At 44.4% G+C, this 25,955-nt stretch overlaps 1 protein-coding gene across 2 annotated transcripts in view; it reads right to left on the minus strand.

Moving 5' to 3' along the window:
* The window catches only part of LOC141059255 (uncharacterized), a 252,339-nt gene extending 233,625 nt beyond the window's left edge, over positions 1-18,714 (minus strand). For both annotated transcript variants that reach the window (XM_073555565.1, XM_073555566.1), the window contains exon 1: positions 18,639-18,714. In XM_073555565.1, the coding sequence (XP_073411666.1) occupies positions 18,639-18,683 (45 nt within the window). In that variant the 5' untranslated portion in view covers positions 18,684-18,714. The remainder of the gene's footprint in view (positions 1-18,638) is intronic.
* Between the last annotated feature and the right edge of the window lie 7,241 nt (positions 18,715-25,955).

Consider the following 25,955-nt stretch of genomic DNA (forward strand, 5'->3'; position numbering starts at 1 on the left):
AAGCTCTCCTGATGAGTGTAGCAAGGCGACTTCCAAATACATGTTTTCCAGTCTTCGTATGGTGCACCCCATCTCTAGCAAGTAGTCCATCATATAGGTAATTCACTCTGTGATCCAGAAATCCAAATCGTTGCTGACGGCACCATCGACGTAGCCAGTTGTTCACCTGCAGAATCTTACTCCACCTTCTTGTTCCATGGCCATCCACTGGGAGGATGGAAGAGAAGACCACCTGCGCTCCCAGTTCTTTCACTTTCTTGCCTAAGGCTGTGTGTACACGCTGCGGATTAGGTGCGGATTCATCCGCGCGGATTTTGTAAAATCCGCAGGTGAAACCGCAGGTCAAAAGACCTGCTTGCTCTGCGGTTTTGTCCTGCGGTTTTTCATCTCCTCAATAGAGGAGATGGCAAACCGCAGGAGAATCCGCAGAAAGAATTGACATGTCAATTCTTTCTGCGGATTGAAAACCGCAGATAATCCGCGCGGAAAATTCCGCACCGTCTGCACTGCGGTTTTTGATTCCCATAGGGAATCATGGTACTGTACACCGCAGCAAAAACTGCTGCGGGTCCGCAGCGGCCAAAACTGCTGCGGAACCGCAGCAAAATCCGCAGCGTGTGCACACAGCCTCAGTCTTCAAAGTCTCTGCAGATGGTTTCCAGGTCGTTTCTTGCTGTGTCATTTGTCCCCACATGTAATAGCAGGAATGGGTAGTCATCTGTAGGTCTGAAGAGTCCTGATATCCTGTCAGACACATCTCTAATTTTTGCACCTGGAAGACAGCACATTTCTCTTGAGGTTATATCCGGTCTGCAGATAGCGGCCTCTGTTCCTCTCAACAGGGAATCCCCCATGACCACCACTCTCCGTTTCTTCTTCACAACATTTTTCTTTCTCCATCCAGGAGGACTCTGAAAGCGTACAAGGTTGCTGTTTGTAGGTAAAGTCTTATCCTGATGTATTTCTTCATCTTTCTCCTGTGTAAGAGCCTGGTACTGGTTCCTTAGCAGTATGGGTGCTGACTGCCTCCTGATCCTCCGGCTTCTCTGGGTCACATGTCTCCATTCCTCTATTTCTTCAGGTGCACTTAGAATTTCTTCTCTTTCTGTAACATGAAGAGATAATTCTGCTCTGTCCAAGAACTCGTCACCTTCCTTAATGATCTTCAATATAGTTAACCTCTCTTCGAGATTTTGCAACTTTTCCTCCAACAGGGACACAAGCTTGCATTTGTGGCATGTGAAGTTTGGCTTTTCCACTGGTAAGTCTGTGAACATGTAGCAAGAAATGCAGTTCACCAAATGTCTCCTGGCATCTTCCATATTGTTATTGTTAAAGAGATTGCAAAGCGATGAAACAATGAGCCAAAATTCACGCGCCGATAGGTGATCGTTGACCTCGTGGAGACTCTTCACTTATCCCAGAAAGCACTGGGAATATGCAAATTCTCTCCTCAGGACTCTTCCCCTGGTTTACCGATTTCCTCTTTTCAGCTGCAACGGCCAAAATCCAGTGATCGCTGAGCTCGCGGAGACTCTTCACTTATCCCAGAAAGCACTGGGAATATGCAAATTCTCTCCTCAGGACTCTTCCCCTGGTTTACCGATTTCCTCTTTTCAGCTGCAATGGCCAATATCCAGTGTATGGAGTGTGCGGAGCGGAGCCGTGTGTGTATAAGGTGTAATGAGCAGAGCAATATGTGTACTTGGTGCATGGAGCAGATCTGTGTGTGTACGAGGTGTATGGAGCTGAGACATGTGTGTACAAGGTGTACGGAGCGGAGCCGCGTGTGTATGGCGTGTGCGGAGCTTAGCCGTGTGTGTACGAGGTGTACGGAGTGGAGCCGTGTGTGTACGAAGTGTACAAAGCTGAGCAATGTGTGTACGGAGTGGAGCAGAGCAGTATGTGTACGTGTTGCATGGAGCAAATCCGTGTATGAGGTGTATGGAGCTGAGCCGTGTGTATACAAGGTGTACGGAGCGGAGCCGCGTGTGTATGGCGTGTGCGGAGCTTAGCCGTGTGTGTATGAGGTTTACAGAGTGGAGCCATGTGTGCACTGAGTGGAGCCATGTGTGCACTGAGTTGAGCCGTGTGGGTACGAGGTTTACGGAGTGGAGCCGTGTGTACTGAGTGGAGCCGTGTGTGTGTGAAGCGCACAGAGCAGAGCTGTGTGTGTACGAGGCATACAAAGCGGAACCATGTGTGTATGAGGTGTCTGGAGCCATGCGTGTTCAAGGTGTATGGTGGAAACATTCATGCCTCCCAGCCGTCCCGGATCCAGCGGAAAAGTCCCGATTTTGAGAGTCTGCCCCGCTGTCCCAGCTGGGAGCTTACTTTTCCCATGGACACAGGAGTACATGGCGGAGCCCTGAGGAGCATTTAAAACTCGCATGTGACGGTGCACCGGAAGTGATGTGCTGGAAGCTGACCGGAAATGAGGTAATTTTGGGAGGAGATTGTGACGGAACCATGGTGGCACTTCAGGGAAAGCTTCAGATCCATCCCCATGTCGTTCTCTGACAGCACGGACAGTGGGATCGCCTTGAAATCTGGGATGCCAGCCATGTGAGCGGATCATGATATGTCCTGCACCGGGAGGCTCAGGTGGGCATTACAATGTGAGCCGGGCTGCTGTAGTATCTTTATAGAATCTTATTTCTTTCTTTCTGTTCTCTTTCTTTCTCTAATCTTTTTTTTCTCTCTGTTCTTTCTTTCTTTCCTCTCTTTCTCGCTCTTTCTTTCTCTCTGTTCTTTCTCTCTCTGTTCTTTCTTTTGCTCTGTTCTCTTTTCTTCTCTTTCTTTCCCCTCTTTCTTTCTCTCTCTAATATTTCTTTTTCTGCTCCTTCTTTCTCTCTCTCTGTTTTTCCTTTCTCTCTTTGTTCTTTCTTTCTCTCTCTGTTCTCTTTCTTTCCCCTCTTTCTTTCTCTCTCTCTGTTCTTTCCTCTTTCTCTGTTATTTCTTTCTTTCTCTGTTCTTTCTCTCTCTGTGTTCTTTCTTTCTGTCCCAGCGGAGACAGCGGGATCGCCTTGACATCGGGGATGCTCAGGTGGGCATTACAGTGGGAACCGGGCTGCTTTAGTATCTTTATAGAATCTTTCTTTCTCTGTTTTTTTTCTCTCTCTCGCTCTCTGTTTCTTTCTCTCTCTGTTTTTTCTTTCTCTCTCTAATCTTTCTTTCTCTGTTCTTTCTCTGTCTCTCTCTCTGTTCTTTCTTTCTCTCTCTCTGTTCTTTCTTTACCTTCTTTCTTCCTCTCTCTGTTCTTTCTTTCCCCTTTCTTTCTCTCTGTTCTTTTTTTCTCTCCCCTCTTTGTTTCTCTCTCTGTTCTTTCTTTTTCTCTGTTCTTTCTTTCTTTCCCTTCTTTCTCTCTCTGTTCTTTCTCTTTCCCCTCTTCCCTTCTCTGTCTCTGTTCTTCCTTTCTCTTTCTCACTCTGTTCTTTATTTCTCTCTGTTCTTTCTTTCCCTTCTTTCTTCCCCTCTTTCTTTCTCTCTGTTCTTTCTTCTTTCTCTCTCTGTTCTTATTTTCTGTCCCCTCCTTCTTTCTCTCTGTTCTTTCTTTCTTTTTCTCTGTTCTTGCTTTCTTTCCCCTCTTTACTTCTCTCTCTGTTCTTTCTTTCGTTCCCCTTTCTTTCTCTCTCTGTTCTTTTTTTCTGTCCCCTCTTTCTTTCTCTCTCTGTTCTTTCTTTCTCTCTCCTTTCTTTCCTTTCCCCTTTCTTTATCTCTCTGTTCTTTCTCTTTCCCCTCTTTCTTTCTCTGTCTCTGTTCTTCCTTTCTCTTTCTATCTCTGTTCTTTATTTCTCTCTGTTCTTTCTTTCCCGTCTTTCTTTCTCTCTGTTCTTTCTTCTTTCTCTCTCTGTTCTTTTTTTTCTGTCCCCTCCTTCTTTCTCTCTGTTCTTTCTTTCTTTTTCTCTGTTCTTGCATTCTTTCCCCTCTTTATTTCTCTCTGTTCTTTCTTTCTTTCCCCTTTCTTTCTCTCTCTTTTCTTTTGCTCTCTGTTCTTTCTTTCTCGCTCTCTGTTCTTTTTTTCTGTCCCCACTTTCTTTTGCTCTGTTCTTTCTTTCTCTCTGTTCTTTCTTTCTTTCCCCTCTTTATTTCTCTCTCTGTTCTTTCTTTCTTTCTTTCTTTCCCCTTTCTTTCTCTCTCTGTTCTCTTTTTCTGTTCTTTCTTTCCCCTCTTTCTTCTTTCTTTCTCTTTCTTTCTTTCTTTCTTTCTCTCTCTTTGTTCTTCCTTTCTCTCTGTTCTCTCTCTCTGTTCTTTATTTCCCCCTTTCTTTCTCTCTGTTCTTCTTTCTCTCTGTTCTTTCCATCTCTCTGTTTTCTTTTTTCTCTCGCTGTTCTTTCTTTGTTTTCCTCAGTACCATCCACTGTGCCCATAATGCCAGCCACTGTGCCCTAAGTACCAGTCACTGTGATCAGCACTGCTAAATCGATGTGGTTGGGTGTGGACATGGGTGTGACTAGTTTTGAAATGGGTGTGGTTGGGGGATGGCTTAAAATTTGCCACGGTGCGCTGTGCATGCCGCAGCCTTTGTCCCTCTTTCAACTCTTTTGGGCACCAGGACATAGATATATACCGCAGGGATGGCAAAGATGCGGCTGCAACAAAAACCCTGACAGTTTAACCACTTGCTGCAGACATGGCATCTAAGAAGGTGTGACAGAGTTCGGCTGAATGCCCTCCTCCCTCAAGTACTCGATAGTATGGAGCGACCTAGTTACTATGATACTTACATGCTTAATAATGGCGTCTAGGCCTGCAATGTACGAACGTCTATTAGGCCAGGCCAGAGGCAGCATCCAATAAGCTGCCTTTTATCGCCCCCATACACATTAGACTAAATTTGCATGAAAGCACTAATTTTGGGGGGGTTGGGCGACTATATAATATGTTTGGGGGCCTCCCGACAGATGATGTCAGGGCAGAGAAGGATCTGGCATCCTGAATTTCAGAGGATAATCGTTAGTTCTTCCTGTAGATAATCCTCCCCTAGAGGAGTCTGGTGGTTACTCTCTCATACAGACCACAGGAAAGCTGGAATATTTGTGTGTATGGGGGAGTCGGGAGAGATAGCCATCTGCCAAATGACCGTTCAGCCAACTCTTATCTCATGTGTATGGGGCCGTTAGTATTACACTGACAGGCAGTGATGATACACGGCACTACAGTAGCACAGTGCATCATCGAAGCAATCCAGAGACTTGTATGTTGTGTGACCTCACTGATGAGAGGGGTTTAAAAAGGTTTAACTCCTTCCCGACGTTGGGATTTTCCGCTTTTGCATTTTCGTTTTTTGTTCCCCTTCTTCCCAGAGCCATAACTTTTTTATTTTTCTATCAATATGGCCATGTGAGAGTTTGTGTTTTTGCGGGATGAGTTGTGCTTCTGAACGACACCAGTTACTTTACCATATTGTGTACTGTAAAACAGGAAAAAAAAACTCCAAGTGTGGTGAAATTGCAAAAAAAGTGCAATTCCACAATTGTTTTTTGGGTGTTTTCTTTTACAATGTTCACTAAATGCTAAAACTTACCTGACATTATGATTTTCCAGGTCATTACGAGTTTGAAGGCACCAAATATGTATAGGTTCTTTTTAATTTAAAGGGAACCTGTCAGCAGGATTGTGCACAGTAACCTACAGACAGTGTCAGGTCGGCGCCGTTATAATGATTACAATGATACCTTGGGTGATGAAATCCATCTTGTTGCTATTTCTAAATCTTTATTTTCAGTTTTGTTTTAATTTGGTTTCTCATGCCCTAAGGTGGTGTTGGTGTATGTGGTGCTCTGATTAGCTATTCATAATGCAGACTGCTGAGAGGTCTCTGCTCCCTCACTGACCTGCTTCCTAGTTAGTATAATGAATGCCATCACATACTGAGTAAAAAAAAAACACTTCTGCAGGAAGGTGCCGGCTGTGACACCAGCGCTGGAGCATAATCACATGGTTACTGTGCACTTAATCCCTTTTGCAGAGTTACATGAGTGAGGAAAAAAATGTCATTCTGAAAATGGGGCCCAGGGCGTCTGCGCAGTACCAACTATCGGTTTGCATAAAGATCCGACAGCTGCTGTTGAGCAGGCGCCGGTGGCGGTATCTTGCTCGAGAAAAAAAAATGTCCTCCTCCAAGATGGTACCGCCAGCGTATGTCAGCGATATCAAGGCCGGCACCTGCCTGCAGAAGCATTTTTTTTTATTCAGTATGTGATGGTATTCATTATGTAAACTAGGGGGCAGGTCACCCAACAATTCAATATCATAAAGAGAAAGCTATTATCACAACTTGAGATGCATCAACTGCACTGTATGAAGATCTGGAAGAACAAGATGTTCTACCCCCTGAAGACCCTGATCCAATCCTGCAGCTAGAGAGTTTTCCAGTTGATCTGAAACAGAAGATCTTAGATAAACTAAATACCATCAATACCAGAGATCGACTGGCAAGGCCCAGCAAAGAAACACCACCAGACAGTATGCTAGAAGATGCCAAAAGAGCACTTGCATCAATAGCTACCACCACCATAACTCAAACTAATGAACTGATCTATGCTACTGCCTCAGCAATCATGGAAATGCGTGGCTATGAAATCAGCAACAACAACAGAAGTACATGTTCCCTTGGAAAAAAAGACTGGAGACAAAGATCAAGGTGACACGAAGGGAAGTCAGCCAACTTACGGAAATACAGAAGGGTGTAAAGATCAAGAATAAGACCAAGCTGGAAAAGTATAAAGGCCTGACCCCAACTGAAGCCCTAGAGAAAGCTAAACAAAGAATCACAGCATTCGCTGCAAACTGGGGACATACACTAGAGAAGCTGAAGCCAAGAGGATAAATGCCCAGTTCTCCAAAGAACCATGCAAGGTGTACTCCCAGCTACAGAGTAACAGCACAAAGGCAGCAACTCCACCAATAGCAGAGACTGAACAATTCTGGTGGAACATATGGAAGAAGGAAAAAAAACATATCACCAATGCAATGTCGCTGCACGACCTGAGAATGAAACACAGCAACCACTTAGAGCAAGAACCAGTCATCATTACAGAAGCAGACATCTAACAGCGGGTCAAGAACATGAAGAGCTGGACAGGACCTGGCCCAGACATGATCCACACCTACTGGCTAAAGAAATTAACAGCGGTTCATGAACGCATGGCAAAGCAGATGTACCAACTGCTAAAAGGAGGCCACCACTCAGCTTGGCTAACACAAGAAAGAACAGTGCTGATCATGAAGGATCCTCATAAAGGAACAGTTCCATCCACTTACCGCCCAAAAACCTGCCTTACAATAACAAGGAAACTCCTGTCAGGCATCATAGCCACCAAGCTACAGAACCATATGAACCAGTACATGAATCCAGCTCAGAAAGGCATTGGGACCGACAACAGAGGCTTTAAGCACCAGCTCCTAGTAGATAGAGCAGTCGCTCAAGACTCAAGATCCAGACAGACCAATCTCAGCACAGCCTGGATAGACTACAGAAAAGCCTATTACATGGATCTGTGAATGCTTGGCTCTCTACAATGTCAACAGGAAATTAAGAACCTTCCTCAGAAACTCAATGGGGCTATGGAGAACAACATTGGAAGTCAACTCAAGACAACTAGCACAAGTAACCATCAAATGTGGCATATACCAAGGTGATGCACTGTCCCCATTGCTGTTCTGCATTGGCTTGAACCCCCTCAGTCAGATAATTACAGAGTCTGGCTATGGATACAAGTTCAAAAGTGGAAGCACCATCAGCCACCTCCTCCACATGGATGACACCAAGCTGTATGCGAAAAATGAATGAGACATCAATACACTGATCCAGCTGACAAGGATCTACAGTGAAGACATCGGGATGTCCTTCAGACTCGAGAAGTGCGGCCGGTTGGTAATAAAGAGAGGCAAGGTAGTCAAGACTGATGGATTGGAATTACCAGCAGGGCACAAAGCAGATGTACAGACATGCTACAAGTACCTCGGCATCCCACAGGGATATGGTAACCATGATGAGGTGGCAAGGAAAGCAGCAACGTCCAAATACCATCAAAGGGTAAGACGGGTCCTGAAGAGCCAGCTCAATGGGAAGAATAAAATCCGCAACATTAATACATATGCCCGGCCAGTTATCAGATACCCTGCTGTCATAGTGTGCTGGCCAAAAGAAGAGATGTAAGCTGCAGATGTGAAGACAATAAATCTCACAATGCATGGAGGTCTCCACCCTAAGTATAGCACCCAAAGATTGCATACCAACAGAAAGGAGGGTGGTCGAGGCTTGACAAGCATCCAAGCCACTATCACGGATGAAACAAGGAGTATCCAGGAATACATCAGAAAAATGACACCAAAAGATGAGATGCTGAGAGAAAGCCTCAGGGTGTGTGCAGACGCTGCGGAATCCGCTGCGGATTAATCCGCACGGATTTTGCAAAAACCGCAGATTATCTGCGGTTTTGCCTGCGGTGTGGTCCTGCGGATTCACCATCTCCACAATGGTGGAGATAGGAACCCGCTGCAGATTCCGCAGAAAGAATTGACATGTCACTTCTTTCTGCGGTTTCAAAACCACAGCAAATCCGCGTGGATTTTTCCGCAACGTCTACACAGCGTTTTTTTGTTACCATTCATTTGAATGGTACTGTACACCGCAGCTAAAACTGCTGCGGGTCCGTAGCGGCCAAAACCGCTTCAGAAACGCAGCGGAATCCGCAGCGTGTGCACATACCCTAAGGTAGCAACAACAACTGATCTGGAAGGAAGAACAGGAACATGAAGCGCCATGGCAAGGCAAGTCGCTGCATGGGATGTACTTGTAGGGGATTGGCTGACCTATGGACCTGTCTGATAAAGAGGGAAATGTAAAAAGATGATGCATACAATGCTTTATTCTGACTTGTATGTATATGTGTGGGACAACAGCTAGAATTAGTGAAAGATGGTGTAGTACCGGGTTTTGGCCACAAGATGGGGATATAGAGTAGTGAGAAATGGACTCAACAGCAAGCTTTAGGCTAGGGAAACTGCATAGTCATGGTGGGTGGAGTTACGGGACTGGGAAGGGGATTTCCAGAAGGAGGAGATATAAGGAAGGAGAGTCCCAGGGGTAGGGCAGACACCCAGGAGGAAGAGAGAAGCGAGAAGAGCTCAGGAGAGGACGGAGAAAGGAGAAGCTCAGGAGAGATATAAGAGAGAGACGGACATTCAGAGAGGGGGGTGGCCCTGAGAGGACAGCCGCAGGACAGGATCGCAGTGACTAATGGAAGGTCTGAGGTACCGGACGGCTGGACATCGAAGAATGAGTAAGTGTTACAGCGGGCAGACTCAGCCAGGGGGAAGCGCTGTGGCCGTGGGCCTTACGGCAGCCACGGTGAAGTAACCCGGAGGGGCTTTGTCAATAGGAACAGCAGGAGATGACGGGTACCCGGGTATAGGGGCAAAAGCTGTCGTGTATGCCGTGGATGTCAGGAGGACACCCAATAAAGTTTGGACCTGATTGAAAGGATTCCTGCATCTGTCTCCAGTCTGTTCCACAGCCGAAAGGGACCACCCCCAAGTCGGCACACGTACTACATACCATCGACAGTTAATGGAGGTGGCTGACATGGAGAAATCCTACCTATGGCTGGAGAAAGCTGGAGACAGCACAGAGGCACTAATCATAGCAGCACAAGAGCAAGCACCAAGTACCAGATCCCTAGAAACAGGAATCTATCACACAAGACAAGACCCAAGGTGCAGACTATGCAAAGAAACCTCAGAAACCGTCCAACACATAGTGGCAGGATGCAAATCGCAAGCAGGAACAGCGTATACTGAATGCCACAACAAAGTAGTGGGAATTGTATACAGGAACATCTTATGGGCTAAGCCCCCCTAAGTCCAGGTGGGAGACCCCAGAAAAAGTGGTGGAGATTGAAAGGGCTAAAATTCTGTGGGACTTCAAGATCCAGACAGATAAGGAGGTGTTGGCTAACCAACCAGATATTGTGAGAGTGTACAAGGATCAGAAGATAATAGATGTGGCAGTGCCAAGTGACAGCATTATCAGAAAGAAAGAATATGAGAAGCTGGAGAAATACCAGGGCCTTTCAAAGGAGAAATTGAGAAAATGTGGAAGGTGAAGGCAACAGTGATTCCAGAGGTGATAGGAGCACTTGGAGCAGTGACCCCCTAAGTTCTGAGCTCTCTGTCCAGAAAAGTGCAATGTTGGGAAAAACTAAGATCCTGCGTAGAACCCTCAAACTCCCAGGCCTCTGGTAGAGGACCCGAGAATGAGAAAGAACCACCCCCATTGGAAGGAAGTTTTTTTTATACACTATTACATTAAATAGAACCAGATATATAAAAGAAAGGGTGTGGTACCCATCACAGAATGTTTAATGCAGGAATGTTAATTCATGATGTTCAGCAAAGTGTGCCCAATAGCCAGGTGTACATGTTTAAATATCATACGCCAAAAAAAGAGCATGGACCACACCTCCAAAGAAATCATATGTTGATCTAATGCCACTAGGTAAAACTATATATTACAAAACATGAGGTTCTTAGTTTAACATGCTGATCAGACTGTATGAAGCCCACTGCCATGTCACAGCAAACCGCTCAGTGGGTCCATATCACTTTAAAGGAGCAATGTCATACGTTAACCACAGACACAGTGACAATGCGCCAGCAGGATGGGTGGCCTGGTGCCTCACAGCGCCCATGCTGCAAGACTGAGCCCCCATGACTCCTGATCGCACCGCCCCACCAGCACAAAACCACAGCACCAACACCAAATGAAAGGAACATTGAAACTCACCTTCCTCAAGCTCTCCAGTGAGAGCAAAAACAGGTTGGATCCCTTTCCTTGCAATCTCTTGCTAATTTAAAATGAACCGGAAAATTAGCTGAAACTGCAAAGAAAGGGATCCAGTCTATTTTTGTTCTCATTGTAGAGCTTGAGGAAGGGGAGTTTCAATGCGCCTTTCATTTGGGGTTGGTGCTGTGTGGCGCCCATTTTAGCTGTGGTTTTGTGCTGGTGGGGTGGTGCTTTCTTGAGTCATGGTGACCCCGGCGCGCGACGCCGCTCATTTAAGGCGCTAGGGGCCCACTGAGCGGTTTGCTGTGACGTGGCAGTGGGCTTCATACAGTCTGATCAGAATGTTAATCTAAGAACCTCATGTTCAGTTATATATAGTTTTGTCTAGCGGCATTAGATCAATGTATGACTATTGGAGGTGCTGTCCATTCTCTTTTTTTACCATATTAACCCTTTAGTGACAGAGCCATTTTGCAGCTTCATGACCGGGCCAATTTTTACAATTCTGACCACTGTCACTTTATGGGGTTATAACTCTGTAACGCTTTAATGGATCCCGGTGATTCTGAGATTGTTTTTTTTGTGACATATTTTACTTCATTTTAGTGCTAACATTTCTTCGATATGACTTGTGTTTAGTTAGGAAAAAAGCTGAAATATGGCAAAAATTTTGAAAATTTTGCAATTTTCAAACATTAACTTTTTATGCCCTTAAATCAGAGAGATATGTCACACAAATTTCTTAATATATAACATTTCCCACATGTTTACTTTACATAAGCACAATTTTGGAGACAAAATTTGATTTTGTTAGGAAGTTATTAGGGTTAAAAGTTGACCAGCGATTTCTCATTTTTACAACAAAATTTACAAAACCATTTTGTTAGGGACCACATCACATTTGAAGTCATTTTGAGGGGTCTATATGGCAGAAAATACCCAAAAGTGACACCATTCTAAAAACTGCACCCCTCAAGGTGCTCAAAACCACATTCAAGAAGTTTATTAACCCTTTACGTGCTTCACAGAAACTGCAGCAATGTGGAAGGAAAAAATTAACATTTATCTTCTTTTGCAAAAAATTATCTTCAGAACCAATTTTTTTATTTTCACAAGTGTTAAGAGAGAAAATTAACCCAAAAATTTGTTGTGCAATTTCTACTGAATACACCTATACCCCATATGTGGAGATAAACCACTGTTTGGGCACACGATAGAGCTCAGAAGAGAAGGAGCACGATTTGACTTTTTCAATTAAGAATTGGCTGGAATTGAGATTGGACACCATGTCGCGTTTGCAGAGCCCCTGATGTACCTAAACAGTGGAAACTCCCAACAAGTGACACCATTTTGGAAACTAGACCCCCTAACAAACTTATCTAGATGTGTGGTGAGCACTTTGAACCCCCAAGTGTTTCACAGAAGTTTATAACGCAGAGCAGTGAAAATAAAAACTCATTTTTTTTCCTCAAAAATGATTTTTTAGCCCGCTATTTTTTAATTTCACAAGGGTAACAGGAGAAATTGGACCACAAAAGTTGTTGTGCAGTTTGAACTAAGTACAACGATACCCCATATGTAGGTTTTTTTAAAAACTTTTTTGCAGGTCATCGATGCCTTCGACTGGATCGGCGTAACATTTTGACGCCTCTCCATTATTAACCGAGCTTAATGTGACCTTATAATAGCAAGGTGACATTAACCCCTTATTACCCCATATGCCACCCGCTACACAGCAGTTGGAAGAGAGGAGCTAAATGCCAGAATTGGCACATCTTAGAGATGCACCATTTGTATTTATAGCCAGGGGGGCCAATATCCATGGCCCCTTCCTAGGCTATGAATATTAGCCTGCAGCTGTCTGCGTAGCCTTTCTGGCTATAAAATATAGGGGGACCCCAAGTCATTTTTTTGGGGGGTTCCCCTATTTTAATAGCCAGTAAAGGCTATGCAGACAGCTGTGGACGGATATTCATAGCCTGGGAAGGGGACATGGGTATTACCCCCTTCCCAGGCTACAAATATTGGCCCCCGGGTTTCCCCCTCTGGCACAGAAAATTGCGTGGGAGCCCACGCCATTTTTTTTCTGTTTTTTAAATAAAAAATATTGTTCATTAATAAACAATGGCCTTGCTATCATTTATCTATATATCTATATCCATAGATATATCAAAAGATAGATATCCATAGATATGGATAGTATGGATAGATACAGTATATCCATAGATATATCCATTGATATATCCATAGATATATCCATGGATATATCTATAGATATATCTATGGATATATTTATAGATATATCTATGGATATATCCATAGATACATGTATGGATATATATCTGGAGATAAACCCAAACCTCACCACAGTCTTCATCCCAACCCTAACCCATCTCTTCAACCTTTCACTAACAACTGGTGTTTTCCCCTCAAGCTTTAAACATGCCTCAATCACACCTATCCTCAAAAAGCCCTCTCTTGACCCATCCTCTGTATCTAGCTATCGCCCTATATCACTTCTCCCCTATGCCTCAAAACTACTGGAACAACACGTCCATCTTGAACTGTCCTCCCACCTCTCTTCTTGCTCCCTCCTTGACCACTTGCAATTTGGCTTCCGGCCACACCACTCCACTGAAACTGCCCTAACTAAGGTCACCAATGGCCTACTAACCACCAAGACCAAGCGACATTACTCTGTCCTCCTCTTCCTGGACCTGCCTTTGACACAGTGGACCATTCCCTATTACTACAGACCCTCTCATCTCTTGGTATCACAGACTTGGCCCTATCTTGGATTGCGTCATACCTAGCAGACCGGACATTCAGCATCTCCTCCCACTCGCACACCACCTCCTCACCGCGCCCCCTATCCGTCGGAGTCCCGCAAGGTTCAGTCCTAGGGCCCCTTCTCTTCTCCATTTACACCTTCGGCCTCGGACAGCTCATAGAATCTCATGGCTTCCAGTATCACCTCTGTGCTGATGACACACAGATCTACATCTCTGGACCAGATATCACGTCCCTATTAAACAGAATCCCTCAATGTCTGCTATTTCATCCTTCTTCTCCGCTAGATTTTTAAAACTTAATATGGACAAAACAGAATTAATTATCTTTCGCCCATCTCACGTGACCCCCCCAACGGACCTATCCATTAAAGTAAACGGCTGCCCACAAGCTCGCTGCCTTGGGGTTATTCTTGACACTGATCTCTCTTTCAAACCACATATCCAAGCCCTTTCCACTTCCTGCCGACTTCAACTCAAAAATATTTCACGGATCCGTACATTCCTCAACCAAGAATCTGCAAAAACCCTAGTCCATGCCCTCATCATCACCTGCCTTGACTACTGTAACCTCCTGCTCTGTGGTCTTCCCTCTAACACTCTCGCACCCCTTCAATCTATTCTAAACTCTGCTGCCTGACTAATCCACCTGTCCCCCCTCTATTCCCCGGCCTCTACCCTGTCAATCCCAGCACTGGCTTCCCATTACCCAAAGACTCCAGTTCAAACCCCTAACCATGACATACAAAGCCATCCACAACCTGAGTCCTCCATACATCTGTGACCTCGTCTCCCGATACTTACCTGCACGAAACCTCCGATCCTCACAAGATCTCCTTCTGTACTCCCCTCTTATCTCCTCTTCCCACAATCTCATACAAGATTTCTCCCGCGCATCCCCTCTACTCTGGAACTCTCTCCCACAACATATCAGACTCTCGCCTACCATGGAAACATTCAAAAAGAACTTGAAGACCTACCTCTTCCGACAAGCCTACAACCTGCAGTAACCACCGATCCACCAAACCGCTGCACGACCAGCTCTACCCTCGCCTACTGTATCCTCACCCATCCCTTTGTAGATTGTGAGCCCTCGCAGGCAGGGTCCTCTCTCATCCTGTACCAGTCGTGACTTGTATTGTTTAAGATTACTGTACTTGTATGTATTATGTATACCCATCCTCACATGTAAAGCGCCATGGAATAAATGGCGCTATAATAATAAATAATAATAATAATATATCTATATTTATCATTGAGATATATCTATGTATATATTTTTGTATTCTATCTATCCCCTATCTATCTATAGATCTGTCAATCTATCTGTGGGCATTTTTAAAAATGGATCCATAAAATAACGGAAGAAACGGATGAAAAAACTGATGCGACGAATCCGTTTTTTTGCCAGATCCGTAAAAAAACTGATCCATCGCATCAGTTTTTCACAATCTGTGACGGATTGTGCCTGATGCCAAAAAACTGATATTTGAAAGCAGCCTTAAACTGAAACGCCAGATAAACTGATTGCCACCGTGTCACTCATACCCGGGACTGCACACACCCGTAGTTATGTGTTCCACACCGTAGCGCATCTAGGGTCGTTGTCTCATATCTGTGACTGCGCATGTCCAGAAGCATGCATTCCACGCCGGAGACCATAATGCATTTAGATTGCATTCCACCAGTATTGCAAAGTCCAATTGTTAGGCGTCGAGTTCCTGTCGCTGCATAGCAGGAATCCCGAACCTTGCATCCAGCAGTCTCCCTTTCCTCTTTGGCTGCAGAGGAACCTGCTCAGCAGACTCATTGATCCCAGAGCTCTGCTCAAACCAGCTCTGTGGGTTTGGTTGCTGCTGCCACCTCTGGCCCAGCTATAGCAACGCATGGTGGTCAGCAGCGAGCTACTCCAGGGACTTAATCCTCCTTTTGGTCCACTGAGCATGCCTGTGGGACGATCTCTCATTGGAGATCGGAGGTCACATGCTCAGGTCCTTCTCCAGCTCGGATTGGACCATCAGAAATGTCAGGAAGGTCCCGGAAGGACGCGGCTATAAAAGGTTCGCATGGCCACTCGGCCATGCGCTAGTAAAGACTGCATTATCAGACTATGAGGAGTGAGTGTCGTATGCATGTATGAATGTCTCTGGTGAATGACTAATTAAGAAACCCCTACTCTTGGTACGCATCTGTTGTGCAGCCTAGCCTGTTAAGCGCCCAGGCTTAGGTGTAGGTAGGACAGAGTCCGAGACAGGCATCAGTGTCCACAGTGCACGTGCTCGACATGCCATAGTCAGCGTCTATAGTGGCGTCCGCAGGTGCGATGCCGCGCGCTCAGAAGGTCTAGAGGGACTCTGACCCCATGTCCTTGGGGAAGAGTTCTGTGACCGCTTTCTGTGCGCTCCGTGGCCGGGCTCTGTGAGCTAAACAGGCACTGGCATTTATGTTCTGCGGTAGCTCAGCTCTGTGAGTTAACAGAGTTCGCTTCTGTTCACACCGGGTTACATTATCCCATGTGTGACCTTTTGTACACCGCTTTATACTTCCGCCATTACTAAGCAGCAGTTTACCACCCCTGCACGGTGGACCCTGGGCTGCGAATGCACCTTACTATTATTTTATTATTTGGTGCGTTCCGCTAGCCCTAACACCAATCTTTGATATCACCGCCATTGGGAGACTAAAACAAGTATTGCACATCCTCCCATCATACAATAGGCATGTAGATCTACTTTACCACTCCATAAAATATGGGATGATGGCCCACAGTATATTCCTAAATGGTCAAATGTGACCCCTATTGCATAATTAGAGATACACAAGGATCACCACACTTGATAATTACTAAATAGTATACAGTAAGCGGGATGTAAGTGATAAGAAATAATTCTGATATAGAAGCTCAGATATCTCAATGAAGTACAACAATATGTGAACCCCATTCACAGGGAGCTGAGTAGCAATAGGTAGAGGATAAAATCCAAAAATGTAATCCAGGATGGGGCTATATTCACACAAAACAGGCATAGGAAATCTGCTCATTGAGTCACTAAGGGGCTCATGAATCCAGTCTAAAAATCAACTCACTTTCCTATTTGAGGACACATTTATAGTGATCACCTCCTCTCACACTGGGTTTAACTACCTCAATGATACAAAAGGAGACGTCTACGGTTTCACCTCGATGTACACTGTTCATGTGTCTCGCTAATTTGGTATCCCAGCCATGGCATATATCGCCCAAATACTCCCCCCTCCCTCCATCAAGTCTCTCTCTTGGGTGTGCCTACATAATCTAGGGGGCAGATGTATGTGGTCATATGCACAAGTCCTGAGGTTTTATAACTGGAATTATGTTCCTGAGAAAGGTCAGGAATTAGTCCAGAACTACACAGGAGGACCTGTCATTGACTTGAATAAATCTGGGACCACAGTCTCAAACATTACCGTTAGTAATAAACCACACCGTCATGGATTAAAATCCTGCATGGCACACAAGGTTCCCCTTTTCACGCCAGCAGGCCGTGTCAAGGCTCATTTGAAGGTCATAAATGACCATCTGGATGAACCATAGGAGGCTTGGGAGAAGGTCATATGGTCAGATGAGACCAAAAGAGAACTTTTTGGTATCAACTCCATACGCTATGTGTGGAGTAACAAGAAGGATGAGTATAACTCCGAAAACACCATCCCAACCATGAAGCATAGTAGGGTAAACATCATACTCTGTGGGTACTTTTCTGCAAAGGGGACAGGATGACTGCACCGTATTGAATAAAGCATGGATGAGGCATGTATCGGGAGATTTTGGCTAACAACCTCCTTCCCTCAGTAACAGCATTGAAGATGGGTCGAGACTGGGTCTTCGAGCAGAACAATGACCCAAAACACACAGACAGGGTAACTAAGGAGTGGCTACTTAAGAAGAATTTCAAGGTGCTGGAGTGGCCTAGCCAGTCTCCACTCTCCAGACCTGAACCCAACAGAAAATCTTTGGAGGGAACTGAAACTCAATGTTGCCAAGCGACAGCTAAGAAAACTGAAATATCTGGAGAAGATCTGTATGAAGGAGTGTTCCAAAAATCCTGCTTTTCTATTGTATCAAATACTTATTTCATGCAATAAAATTCAAACTAGTTATTTAAAAATCATACAATGTGATTTACTGTTTTTCATTGTTAGATTCTGTCTCGCACAGTTGAAGTACTCCTACAATAAAAATTACAGACCTATTTCCCCTTGTAAAAAGGTAAAAATGGGGCTAAACAATATTTTTGTGGTAAAATGTAATTATTATTTCTTCATCGCCCAATGGTATAAAATTCTGGGACAAAGATGAACTAATCAAGAGGTGGAGTTTGTGGAATGGGGTCTCTTATTGGGGATCCTGCTGTTCTGGGACTCTGATAATGTGACATGGCCCCCTCGGACCGTCGCTCCTTCCCTTCTGAGCCTTGCACTGAGCCTGTAAAGTAGCTTTCCACCACTTATGGGGTATCAGCGCACTCAGGAGAAATTGTGGAACAAATTGTTTTTGTTTTCTCCTATTTTCCCTTTGATAATTCCAGACTTGGGGACAGAGCAACAATTTAGTGGAAACAATGGTCGTATCTCATGTACTCCGCTCAGTGTTATACCATTCTGTGACTCCCTGAGGGTTAGGAATACTCACTGCCCCCGAGATGAGTCCCCCAGAGGTGGAGGGTGTAACATGGGGTCACTTGTGGGGTCTCTGCTGTTGGTTTGTCAGGGGCTCTTCACACGAGACATGGCGTCCGCAATCTATTCCAGCCACAATGGCGTCCCTTCCCTTCCGAGCCTATGGGGCATCGGCGCACTCAGGAGACATTGCACAGCACAGTGTATGGGGTCATTGCTCCTCTTACCTTTATGGAAATGCAAAATTTGGGTCTAAAGTGACATTTTGTTGAGGAAAAAAGTAAAATTGTCATTTTTTTTCCTTCCACATTGCTTAAATTCCTGTCACACAATCCGAATTCAGATATTGTCCTGTCAGGAAGGAGAATACAGGGAGTAAAAGGGTTAATAGGACTTACAGAACGAACCGGCCCAGAAAGGAGAAGATCCAGTGTCTGCCACATATATGGCTGCTCTGTGCGCACAGGACCTGTGATGAGGTCACAGGAGGGGAGGAGTCAGGGGGTCACATGATCAGCGGCCTCAGTGTATGCAGGACTCTGCTGCGCTCCCCATAATCAGCTGTTCGGCGCCGCAGCTGCATTTGTCATGGCTGCGTGATAGTAACAGCCAGGGCTGCCACCAGGAATTTCAGGGCTCCATACTGGCAAAATTTTTGGGGCCCCTTGAGACTCCGCCCAGGCTCCACCCCAGCTCCGCTTCCACCCATTGAACTTTCCACAATCCCACTGCCCACTCTTGGAAAAACTCCACTTCTGCACTCCGTCCTCACCAATCACACATTATCAGTTCCCATCGAACACCAGATCACACACTTAGCCAACAGGTTTTGTTTCGGCCAAAAGTTTTTTTTCATCCACCACCACGACAAGGTAGACTCTTTTGGGACGGTAATACTCTACTCTAACTTATTAAACATCCAATACTCTTTTTAGGTTCATTTTTATTTTTTTCTTTAAGGGAATGTGTCATATACATTTTTTTTAAATGACCAATAATACCATATGTAAGGGACAAATGCCCTCACATTGGAGAAAAAAGGATTTCGTTCAGCTCCCCCCTTATTGATGCTGCAGCAAGGTCCGAGCAAGGACACGTCTCCACTTGGACGTCTTGGAATACTTCACAGAAAAAGGAAAGTCTAGCTCAAGGAGTAAAATCCAGAATTTTCTTTGGCTGCTATAGTCGTCATTGCGGTTTTTACCCTGACATGGGATAGCCGCACAGAGAGTGCCCAGGAGGTTCTGTACGAGCGGTGTACGCTCTTAGACTCAGAATAACCCCAAAGAGCTAACACAGCAGAATATAAGGAAAGTGCACAGGTGCACATAATTAATTATTTAAAATAGACACAGAAAAAAAAACAAGAATATATCCCAAACGTACAAAAACACAAATATAAGTGAAGTATACATGACATTAAATTAATATATCACATCAACAATAAAACAAAAAATAAAATTAATAATAAAGCATAAACTCTTTCCTCAAATTCATACCCATAGGTGTTCGTGTATCAAGAAGGTAAATCCAAAATGCCTCCCTGTCTCTTAGTAATTTTTCTCTATTTCCACCTCTGGTTCTTTTTTGAATTTGTTCTATAGCATAAATTTTAATGGAAGAAAGATCCCTATTGTGAGCAGACACAAAATGCCTCGACACATTGGATATATTGCGGGCTGTGGGCTGAACAATGTCATGCGGGTGCTCCCGAATCCTATCCTTTAATCTACGGATGGTCGAACCCACATATTTTAGGTTACAATGTGTACAGTCCACAATATAAACAACAAAGTTTGAATTACAGTTCAAAAAATGTTTTATTTTATATTCTTTGCTGTTTGAGGAATCAAAAAAAGACAGGGTTTTGGATGAAAAGGTGCAGGTTCTACAGGGAGACCGACCACACCTGTGGTAGCCCGTTACCGATAACCAATTTTTATTAGTACTGTATAAACTAGGAGATAAACAATTCCCCAAAGTTGAGGCTCTCCTAGAGACAATCCTGGTCCCATTTTTAATAGCTTGTCCATAACATCGTCATTATGGAGTAAATGTAAATTATTATTAATTATTTTACTGATTTCTTTGAAGTATGGACTGTAGGTAAGAACCAGTGTGGGACTATCATTCTGCTGAGTTCTATTTTTACTATGACGTTTCGGTTTGAGTAATGTTTCCCTTGTTTTGTCATTTACGATATTAGCTGCTCTATTATAGTCCAGTTTGGAGAGCCACGTTTATTTAAACGATTTTTTATAGAAATAAATTCCCTGTCAAAAGACGAAGTTTCACTTCGATTTCTCTTCGCTCTGATTAATTCACCCACAGGAATCGCCTTTAGTTGTGTGAGCGGGGTGGAAGGAATGTGCATGCAGGATTGTACTGCCAGCAACCTCGTTGCGATAGGTGGAGGAGGAAATGCACTGTGGCGGTATCCCAACTAAACGGAGATCTAAAAAACAAATTGTAGACCTATCAACACTATGTGCGAATTTCAAATTAAATTGATTAACATTAATGTAATCAATAAAAAGAGGAATGAGGCAGACGTCACCCGTCCATATGATGAGCAGGTCGTCTGTGTATCTTATATACCATTCAATGTTTTCCAAGAAAGGATTCTTTACATCAAAGATGAACAGCTCCTCCCACCATGCCATCACCAAGTCAGCGACCGAAGGGGTGAACTTGGCCCCATCGACACACCACTATTCTGTAGATAGAATTTCTCATTGAATAAGAAGTAATTGTGGGACAGCAGAAGCTGTAACACCGCAACAATGGAGTTCTGTAGTTCCATCCAATATGAACTATATGTGCATAGATGATAACGTACGGCTGACATTGCAATGTTATGGGGAATACACATGTATAGGGAAACTACGTCACATGTAAGCCATGTCCAATTAGTGTGCCAAGAAACATTGTGAAAAATACCTAAGACGTCTTTTGTATCTTTTATAAACCCTGGAATACGATGCACTAAAGGCTGGAGAACCGAATCCAACCACTGACCCAAACGTTCATTCATTGAACCTATGTCTGCCACTATTGGGCGCATGGGAGGGGGAAATAGATTCTTAAGTGTTTTAGGGAGTGCATGTAGAATTGGAATGACAGGATGCTTAGGCATATCATGGTCACTATAGGGTGAATGTGAGAGGATGGGGGATATTGTGGGGGCTAGGGCATGGGGAGGTGAATGTGAGAGGATGGGGTATTGTGGGGGGGAGGTAAAGGGCACTGGGGGGTTACTGTGAGAGAATGGGGTATTGTGAGGGCTGAAGTTGGAGAGGGGCAATAGGGCACTGGGGGGGTTAATGTGAGAGGATGGGGGTATTGTGAGGCAGGGGGGACAGGTCACTTGGGGTGAATGTGAGAGGATGGAGGTATTGTGAGGCAATGAGGACAGGTCACTTGGGAAGAATGTAAGAGGATGGGGGTATTATGGGGTCAGGGGGGCAGAGCACTGAAGGGTGCATGTGAGAGGATGGGCTGATGGGGTGTGGGAGGGGGATGGGGAGGTAGGGATCTTTTTTTTTTTTTTTACTTGTGAGCTCGTTAATACTTTAATAATAGATTAATATTTCAGTATTAGTATAACAAGGGCACAGACAGACGACCATATAACTCATACGAGGATCGCACCACAATCTTTGGACTGGCTGGTACCGCTCCTGACATGAGCGTGATGGATTACTATGCAGCTGTCACTCTGGTGTGGAGAGCTGATGGCCAGTCTGTGGATTGAGATGCGATCCTCGCACGAGAAATATGCCCGTCTGTCTGCCCACTAACATGTATAACCATACAGAAACCACGAGCCGTATTCTATTTAATAATTTAATAATAAGCAATTATTAATATAAAGTTAATAAAGGCTTGGGATAATTGTCTGTAGTCACTCTGAGACTAAGGACTGCAAAATCATGATGGGGTGCGCCTGCCGTCATGAGACCCCAATACCATTGGTGCGATCAGATGGTCATGCGACCACGTTTGCTATTTGAACGTTTCGACTAGATTAGTTTGACTTCACTCAATAGAAGATAATTGGGAAAAGCCAAAAGAGTCGTCACACCACCCCGACTCCCATCCTCTCACATTTACCCCCAGTGCCCTATTGCCCCTCTCCAACTTCAGCCCGCCTCCCTATAAAAATAATGTAGCCCCCTCAGTGTATGATGCAACCCTCTCAGAATACAGCCTGCACAGACTATAATGTAGCCCCCCACCTCAGAGAATATAATTCTGCCCCACAGTCCAGTACTCACTCACTGATATATTTAAAAACAAACAAACCACACAATCCTCATCTCTCCTCATTCCCTGTGCTACTCCCGACTCAGCTCTAGTGTCAGTGGCTACATTGCCAGGCACACAGTGGATGCACGATGAAGTGATGTCATCGCGCACCAGCAGTGTGAGGCAGAGAGGAATGATGGGAGAAGGAGCATGATCTAATGCTCTCTCCTCCATCATTGCTTCCAACTGTATTGGCATAATGATGTCGATATAGTTGGATGCGGCGTGTCGGGGGAAATCGGTGCTGGTGCCGGGCGGGCCCCCCTGACTCACGGACCCCATAGCGGCTGCGTGGTGTGCTATCAACGGCACGACACCTGCTGGGGGAGCAGGGTCCGAAGGCAGCTGTCTAGTCTGCCTCCTGCCAACGCTGGCCTTGGGGGTGGTATAAACAATAACCACCAATGAGTCTACCAATGTAAACCAATCATGTGTTCCATAGATATGACCAGGGAACAGCCCAAATTCCTTTAGAAACACTCCCACTCTATCCCAGAGTTACTCTCCATGCCTGGATTAGTGCAGGACCTTGGATTGTTGGAAACCCATATAAATACACCTTTGGAAACCCTTATCCATACCCTCTCTGAGGAAGCTGAGTGGCGAAACGCGTGTAAGAGGGAATAGTGGTGAATCTGCCATCTTTATCTGTACACTACTGGCATGTCGTCTATAGGATGTGTAATCTCCATCTCTTGTTAGGAGGTTTCCTCCTATACACTATATGGGCTGTAATATATTCCTGGAATATTCCATATGGCACTTGCTGCACTTTATATCTCCTATTTGTATTCCAGGAATGTAATGCGCTGTTAGCTCTATTTTCTTACTATTTATACCCTTTGCTCTGTGCCCTCTCATTATATAAGCTATTCATCTATAAGTGCACAGTATCTATTCACCTTATAAACTGATACCAAGTCATATATCTATATTTCGTTTATATATGCACTACCATTCAAAATTTTGGGGTCACCAAGACAATTTTGTTTTCCATGAAAACTCATACTTTTTTTTAATCAAATGAATTTAAAATCTGGTCCAGACATTGACAAGGTTAAAAAAAAATAGATTTTTATTTGAAATAATAATTTTCTCCTTCCAACTTTGCTTTCGTCACAGAATGCTCCCTTTGCAGCAATTACAGCATTGCAGACTTTTGGCATTCTAGCAGTTAATTTGCTGAGGTAATTAGGAGAAATTTCACCCCATGCTTCCAGAAGCCCCTCCCACAAGTTGGTTTGGCTTGATGGGCACTTTTTTGCATACCATACGGTCAAGCTGCTCCCACAACAGCTCAATGGGGTTGAGACCTGGTGACTGCGCTGGACACTCCATTACAGATAGGGAAGACGCAGACAGCTGGTATTCTAAATAGTTCTTGCATAATTTGGAGGTGTGCTTTGGGTCATTGTCCTGTTGTAGGATGAAATTGGCTCCAATCATGCGCTGTCCACAGGGTATGGCATGGCGTTGCAAAATGGAGTGAACCTTCCTTATTCAAAAATCCCTTTTACCTTGTACAAATCTCCCACTTTACCAGCACAAAAGCAACCCCAGACCATCACATTACCTCCACCATGCTTCACAGATGGTGTCAGGCACTCTTCCAGCATATTTTCAGTTGTTCTGCATCTCAGAAATGTTCTTCTGTGTGATGCAAACACCTTAAACTTGGATTCGTCTGTCCATACCACTTTTTACCAATCTTCCTCTGTCCAATGTTTGTGTTCTTTTGCCCATATTAATCTTTTTCTTTTATTAGTCAGTCTCAAATATGGCTTTTTCTTTGCCACTCTGCCCTGAAGGCCAGCATCCCGGAGTCACCTTTTCAATGTAGATGTTGACACTGGTGTTTTGCATGTACTATTTAATGAAGCTGCCAATTGAGGACCTGTGAGGCGTCGATTTCTCAAACTACAGACTCTAATGTACTTGTCTTGTTGCTCAGTTGTGCAGCGGGGCCTCCCACTTCTCTTTCTACTCTGGTTAGAGCCTGTTTGTGCTCTCCTCTGAAGGGAGTGGTACACACCGTTGTAGGAAATCTTCAGTTTCTTGGCAATTTCTCGCATGGAATAGCCTTCATTTCTAAGAACAAGAATAGACTGTCGAGTTTCACATGAAAGTTATTTTTTTTCTGGCCATTTTGAGAGTGTAATGGAACCAATAAATGTAATGCTCCAGATTCTCAACTAGCTCAAAAGGAAGGACAGGTTTATAGCTTCTCTAATTGGCCAAACTGTTTTCAGCTATGCTAACATACTTGCACAAGGGTTTTCAAGGGTATTCTAACCATCAGTTAGCCTGCTTATACAGTTAGCAAATACACAGTACCATAAGAACACTGGAGTGATGGTTGTTGGAAATGGGCCTCTATACACCTATGAAGATATTGCATTACAAATCAGAGTTTTGCAGCTGGAATAGTCATTTACCACATTAAGGCTGTGTGCACACGTCTGGAAATCTGGCGGATTTTATGGTTTTTTTGCTGCAAAAATGCATAAAATAAGCAACCCATTGAATTCAATGACACCGCACATGCTGTGCTAATGCTGCGTATTTTTCCGCGGTGGAATCGCATCGGGGAAAAATATGCAGCAGGCTCATTCTTTGTGCGGAATAGCAGGAATTCCGCACACATAGGAAAATGTGCGGATGGTACCCAGGGTCTGGAGGAGAGGAGATTCTCCTCCAGGCCCTGGGTACCATATCCCCGTTAAAAAAAAAAAAAAGATATTAAAATAAAAAATCGTGATATTCTCACCTTCCGGCATCCCCCGCAGTGTCCCCAGCGATGCTCCCGGCAAGTCCCGTTCCCAGCAATGCCTTGCGACAATGACCTTTGATAACGTAGCGGTCTCGCGAGACTGCTACGTCATCAAAGGTCATTGTTGCACGGCATTGCTGGGAACGGGACTTGCCAGGAGCATCGCTGAGGCCTGGGGACGCTGCATGGGACGCCGGAAGGTGAGAATACAATTTATTTTTTTTTTAAATTATTTTAAACATTATATCTTTTTTACTACTGATGCCACATAGGCATCCTCAATAGTAAAAAGTTGGTCACACTAGTCAAACACTATGTTTGACAAGTGTAACCAACCTGTCAAATCAGTTTTCCAAGCGATCCTACAGATCGCTTGGAAAATGCTACGCTTGCAAAACGCTAGTTTTTCGTGGGAAATAAGCATGCAGATTTCTCGCGTATTTCCCGCGGCAGGGAGTTGCCTGCCACGTGTGCACATAGCCTAACAATTTATAGTGTATTTATGAATCATTTAATCTTAGCTTCATTAGAAAAAAAACACTTTTCTGTCAAAAATAAGGAAATTTCTTAGTGACCCTAAACTTTTGAACGGTAGTGTATCTTATACTTAATAAATACGGTGCACTTAATCTCATTT

This window comes from Dendrobates tinctorius, unplaced genomic scaffold, assembly GCF_039654945.1.
Source record: "Dendrobates tinctorius isolate UK_male_01 unplaced genomic scaffold, ASM3965494v1 ptg000226l, whole genome shotgun sequence".
NCBI lineage: Eukaryota > Metazoa > Chordata > Amphibia > Anura > Dendrobatidae > Dendrobates > Dendrobates tinctorius.